Source organism: Condylura cristata, unplaced genomic scaffold, assembly GCF_000260355.1.
Source record: "Condylura cristata isolate star-nosed mole 26May11 unplaced genomic scaffold, ConCri1.0 scaffold00015, whole genome shotgun sequence".
In the NCBI taxonomy this organism is placed as follows: Eukaryota; Metazoa; Chordata; class Mammalia; order Eulipotyphla; family Talpidae; genus Condylura; species Condylura cristata.
In genome coordinates, this window is record NW_004567116.1 from 5,422,499 (window position 1) to 5,428,255 (window position 5,757).

At 48.9% G+C, this 5,757-nt stretch overlaps 1 protein-coding gene across 1 annotated transcript; it reads right to left on the reverse strand.

Annotated features, from left to right (window-relative positions):
* Positions 1-1,108: 1,108 nt before the first annotated feature.
* LOC101620704 (glycine N-acyltransferase-like) lies at positions 1,109-4,754 on the reverse strand. The gene is made up of 5 exons (XM_004683432.2): positions 4,743-4,754; positions 4,348-4,455; positions 2,975-3,101; positions 1,910-2,081; positions 1,109-1,511 (listed from the first exon to the last, which is right to left on the reverse strand). The coding sequence occupies exons 1-5, from the start codon at positions 4,752-4,754 to the stop codon at positions 1,109-1,111; spliced, it is 822 nt and encodes a 273-aa protein (XP_004683489.2).
* Between the last annotated feature and the right edge of the window lie 1,003 nt (positions 4,755-5,757).

The window sequence follows — 5,757 nt, forward strand, 5'->3', positions numbered from 1 at the left end:
GTGACACACAGCACACAGGCCACGGAGGCACCGTGAGGGGTGGGTGACACACAGCACACAGGCCATGGAGGCACCGTGAGGTGACGCTCTCACGTGTGACCACGTGTGACCGTAAAGGGTCAAAAGACAGGAAGAGACACGGCAAAACCCGGAAATCGGACTGTGGAACGGAAGCTGCGAGGTCGGGGTTGGGGGGCGTGGGGGGAGGGCGGGAGGGGGGTCCCGTGCCCTGTGCGCGCTTTGGCGCTGGCTGCGGTGTGGTGACACACATCTGAGGGGGCGTGAGCCTGGACCCCTAAACCCTACAGCTGTAAACCAGTGTTAACAAAGAACACAAGTTGAAGTAAAATAAAACATTGTGTCATCAAAAACCGTCAGGGGACCCAGGCAGCCTCACAGCAGGCAGTGCGCGGTGCCTGGCAGCCACTGGCGTTTGTCTTTCCCCTGGTCTGTTCCATCCAAGCCAGTGCAGGTCGAGGCATTGCTGAGGGTGGAGAGTGTCCGGCTGTGTCATGCATCTTACCTGTGGGGCAGGTGGAGAGGACACAGTGGCTTCTGGCAGAGGGCCTCTTAGAGGTCTAGTGTAAAGCCAGGGAAGCGGAGTGAACTTGTTAAGACAGCCCACGGAGTGTGAAAACCGTGCGGATGGAAACCTCATTCAAGTGGATTGGAATTGTTTGCATTGAATTGGCTTATTGTTTACATAAATGCCTCTTGAAGAATGAAGTCTGTTCAGAGTACAACCTGTTCTGTCTTGGGATGTGCTTGACTCTGTTCTAAGGCCTGTTTTTTCCTTTATTGTATTATTTTTATAATTGGATTAACATGGGTTTACAACACTGTGTGTGAGTCAGAATTCCAGGGTTTACAGTTCAGTTCCGAGACCCCATACATGTCATGAGAGCTGGGAGTTGGGGCTCCAGAGGAGCAGCCGGGGGGCTGCCTCACTGAAAGTCTCAGGAACCCTGGTGACCTGAGAATCCATGTCCCTGGCTCCCCAGGACATAGCAGTGCCCACGGCTTAACTAAGACGTTAGTTTATTACGTGTCTCTGGCCACCTGTCACCCTGCACACAGACCCAACCACCCGGCACAGCTGGTCAGGCAGTCACAGAGGGACACAGTGCCATTGGTTCCAGTCACAGGGCATGGGGACATGATGCAAAGAGAGCTTCACTCTCTGCATTATTTTGTTCTTCCTGTTTACATGAGAATAGATGGGGAAGCCCACTTTGTTCAGGGTCTGTGACTGGGTGTAAGTGACTTGGGCCATGAGGCCCAGGCCTCGGTACTCGGGCAGGGTGCCGGCCATGCGCAGCTCTCCTGTCTGGTCCATGAGGGCCCAGGACACCGGGGTCCCCTCGGGCCCCAGTAGGCAGAAGGAGGGGAAGGTCCTGATACAGCGCCTGATGAATCTCCGGCTCCGGTTATTGCCGCCAAAATCCCAGAACTCATTCACCAGGGCCGCGTGGGGCAGGTCCAGGGTGGAGGGCCTGAAGAGGGCTTCGTTGCTGGGGAGGGTCGAGACAAAAGCACAGTCCGTGAGTGAGGAGGTCGCCGTGTCCTCACCTGGCCGTCCTGAGGGAAGAGAAGCAGAGAGCGCATGCAGGTCCCAGAGTGGGGAGCTGAGCCCCGAGGGAGTTGGGGGGCCATGTGCTGGGAGGGGGGAGGACGAGGAGACAGGGCGGGTGGACAGGGCCTGAGAGTTTCCATGGGACGGGCAGTGACCGGGTCAGGGAGCGGGGCTCTGTGGTCTGATGAATCCCACACAGTTACATTTCACTGGCCAAAGTCTTTTCTGGCCCCTCTGACACACTGGCTGTGGGGAGGCCACAGAGGGGCAGGGAGAGAAGCTGAGGCCAGCGCAGGCTGGGAGAGGGAGCCCTGCACGGCTGCTGTGAAAACTCACATGGCTTTGGGTTTGCCGCCCGTGGGGGCCAAGCTCTTCCCCTCCAGCAGGGCAGGAGCCAGCCTCTTTACTGTCTCTACCCACATATAGAGGATGTTCTGGGAGTGCTGGACTTGCAGGGATTTAGTGGCTGCAAGACTTTGGATCACATCATTCAGGCTGCACTGTGTACCTAGGGGGTGGGGCGAAGAGAAGGAGCTGTGTGGATCCCTGAAGGAGTCTTTCTGGTGGTATCGGGAAGGGCTTCCACTTGGGGACAGAACCTTTGTGATGGGCTTAGCGCTGCTGCTGAGTGTCTAGGCCACACTGTGGGGCTGGTGCACCATCTCTGTTCTGGGAAGTGACAACATACCCAGAAATTCCCTCACACACCATGCCCTGGGGCGCCAGCTCTGCACACAGTCCTGTGGTTTCACACACAGACAGGGCCTCACTGCCAGGAGCTTAACATGTCCCTCTGTTGAGCTGTGCCATGGGGGCCTGGTGGATCCCCATCCTGGGGCAGGTCCTGACTGTCTGGCCTTGGCCACGAGCTGTCTCCTTCATGGGTGAGCACCACACACAGACAGAAACAACCCGAGCAGACTGGAGCTCTCACTGTCTGCAGACCCGCCCAGTGAAGAGGCGGAGTCAGCCCTGAGGAGAGATGCTTGGGTCTCCCTACCACCTCAGCAGGGGGCTGACGCTGCAGGACCTACCCACCCCCAAAGCCCCCAAAATCCTCCAATACCGCCCCCTCATCTTGTGGGGCAGGTGGGAACCATCCCTGTCTGTGGCTGCCTGAGCCCACCTGCAGGAGACCCCAAAGAGCTGCCCTGAGTCTAGTCAGCCAATTCTGATTGGCCATGCGTGAGTGCGAACTCATCTTTGGGTGATTGGCCATGCGTGAGGTTCCCTGGTGGAGCCTGTTCTGTGCGAGTTAAGCACGTTCTCTCTGCTTCTTGGGTGTGATTACACCCGAGTCAAACACCTCCCAGCTGGCTGAGTGTGTACAGGCTGCCCAGGGGGCCCCGGTCACAGGAGACGGTGCCAGTCGGGGAGCAGGGCGCGTCCTCAGTGACTGACTTTGGATCTGCAGGTGTTGATTCCAGTTGATGACTTCCGGGGAGGCCAGGACTTCCTGGCACTTCCTGACATCCTTGTAGAAGACTTGGTAGGTGTTGGTGTAGTGATCCAGGTCGTCCGTCATCTCCTGTGGCATCAGGGATGGAATAAAACAGATGGCTTATATGCCATGAAAGCCAAACTCTTTCCTCACTTAATTATACTGTGATTTTTTTTAACTTTCATATCAGAATTTCAAATGTCAATTAATTTTTTGCTGAATCGTTTCATCATGAGATCAGAATGAGAGAGTCAAGTATTTGATGTATGATGGAAAATTGCAGACTAATCCTATTCTCTACCATCCATTGCATTGAAATTCAAATCAGCTCTGACACAGATATATAGAAAGCTTTTTTCTCTACTGACATCACTTACCATAGGAAGAATACAAACATCAGTGACAACGAAAGACTTGTATTGCAATAATATTTTATTGTATTTTACATATTTGGAAAACACGAGCCATGAACATATAATATTAAACTTATTATGAGTAACTTTGGGAAAAAATCTCTGGCAATACCAGATGCCAAAGAATGATAATTATGCCAAAGAAAATAAAATCAGTTAACAATGTTTTCTTAAGAGAAGTTATACGAAACAATTTGCATTTTTAGATAAACAAGTAATCAGCTTATTTATCAAGAATCCCTCAAATGATTAAATAGCAGATGAAATTATTTGGAAGGAGGTGACACGGGAAAAATCTCACTAAAGTTGCAAAATTAGAATTCCATTTAAATTGCTAAAAAATAGCACAAAAATACTTACAAATCAGCTGTGATACTAATAATACTTTTTTACTTAAGTTCCCATTAAAGATTAAAGTCTACTCATTTTATTTCAGTTCTGTCTTAAGATTTTAAAGCTAAGGTGTTGGTATGAGAAGTACAATATTTGTACTTAAACTAATAATTTTACTGGATCTATTAAAATAATTTTTAGGGATCTTCATGTGTGAAAAATATTAACATTTCATTTCACGAGTTTTTTTTTTCTTTAAAGATTGATTTATTATGTATACAGAACTGTGGTACAGGCCAGAGGTGCGGGGGCAGTGAGAGGATTCACCACAGACAGAGTGGGGAGCAGAACAGGCTGACTGATGAAGTACACTGCTGAGGGGAGCAGTGGGCGGGTCAGGAGAGATCTACCATGTGGGTCATCTCGGGGGTGGGTATCAAACTCATGCTGAAGTGGCTTTAGCTTCTTAGTGCTGTGCTTTAACCCACTGCGCCACCAGGGAGGGCCCTAGTTTCATTAGTTTTTAAATGTTTCCCAGGGCAAGGCCAAGAAGAGAAGATGCCCTCCCTCCCCCTCCCCCTCTTCACCTGCTCCTGGGGTCGGATGACCACGGTGCTGAAATCAGGCCACGTGTCCACCAGGGCCTGGAGGCTGAACGGGTTTCCCTGGTTCATGAGGAAGACGGTCCCATAGACCTGCAGCACCCCAGGAAAAGAGAAGATTCAGATGGTTAGGGAGGGAGGGCAGAGCTCCCTCTGCACTATCAAGACAAGGTGATCTCTGTGGTCACACAGTTGTTGAAGAAAATGGGTGAGACAGCACATGGAGGTTAAATAAGCTCCGTGCTCAACATTTCTAAACCTCCAATCATAATAGCTTTTCTCCCTACCCAATATGACCCAAATATGCATGCAGTAAATTATCTGAAGGCATAAAATTAAAGAGGATAGAATACCACTCTTTATTTTGGATAAAGTCTTACCTTTGCCCCCATATCTTCTAATCCACGCATAGAGATACACAACTTTACAAAAACATAATTATCTCAGACAGAATGTTTAGCCCACTGATTTATACAATGGCCATATTTTTATTATAATAATGAAATGTTCAACTACTATGTAATGTTCGCCAGCATTCCATTATCTAGATGTATTGATATATCATTCATATTAGTCAGTGCTTATTGACGGCCATTTCAGCTGTTCCAAGTTTTTAACAAGTTTTTGCTCAAGGAACTTGCTACATGACAATCTTTGCATGGCACCTGATGTCTTCTTAGAATCCAGAATGATTGATAAGTTTATACACACATCTAAACCTTGTTAATACATTTGTCTACCTTACCTTGTGGAAAGGTTCAAGAGCTCGTACCAACAACCCAGGATAACAGTCTATTTCTCTAGAGAAGGGACTCAGGGCCCTGTACCCCGGGACTTACATTGACTTACATTGTATAATTTATTAACATTTTTTTTCTACTTGACTATGACCATAATGACCTAAGCAGAAGCTCACCTAGAGTTTGACTCAACTAGAGTTGATATATGCAATGAATTTTGTTTTACTTATAATGCTTGAAGAATGAGTGAGCTTTCTCTCAATCCAATTGAGCATTGAGTTCTAGGTTACATATTTATTAAAAGCGCCAGCATACACACTTTCTTCATTTTGATCAGCTAAGAATGTGCGCCCTGAGTCTGCAATTGAGAAAGAGCGATGAGCAGACACACAGAGCTGACAGGCTCCGCTGTGGGTGTCCTCGTTGTTACACTGGTAGCGAAAAACACAACGTGAATGTGCTGCCATCAGGTTGCTTTTACACGGCCTCTCTGTGTCTGTTTCTCTTAATCCTGAGATTTCCATCACTTTCCTAAGGCAGGAGTTCCTGGCAGCCAGTCACAAGACGGTCTGACCTGCAGTAACTGCTCAGCAAAGGAAAGTGTGAGTCAACAATCGTAGGAATTGACCCATGGCTGACCAGTGATCTTCAAAGA

Bases quoted from the DNA above. Each gene is read 5' to 3' on its own strand.
- LOC101620704 (XM_004683432.2), bottom strand. The intron at 3,102-4,347 runs GTGAAGAGGGGG...CTGATGCCACAG, and splicing joins TCATCCGACCCCAGGAGCAG to GAGATGACGGACGACCTGGA. The intron at 1,512-1,909 runs GTGAGTTTTCAC...GACCCTCCCCAG, and splicing joins GGCGGCAAACCCAAAGCCAT to CAACGAAGCCCTCTTCAGGC.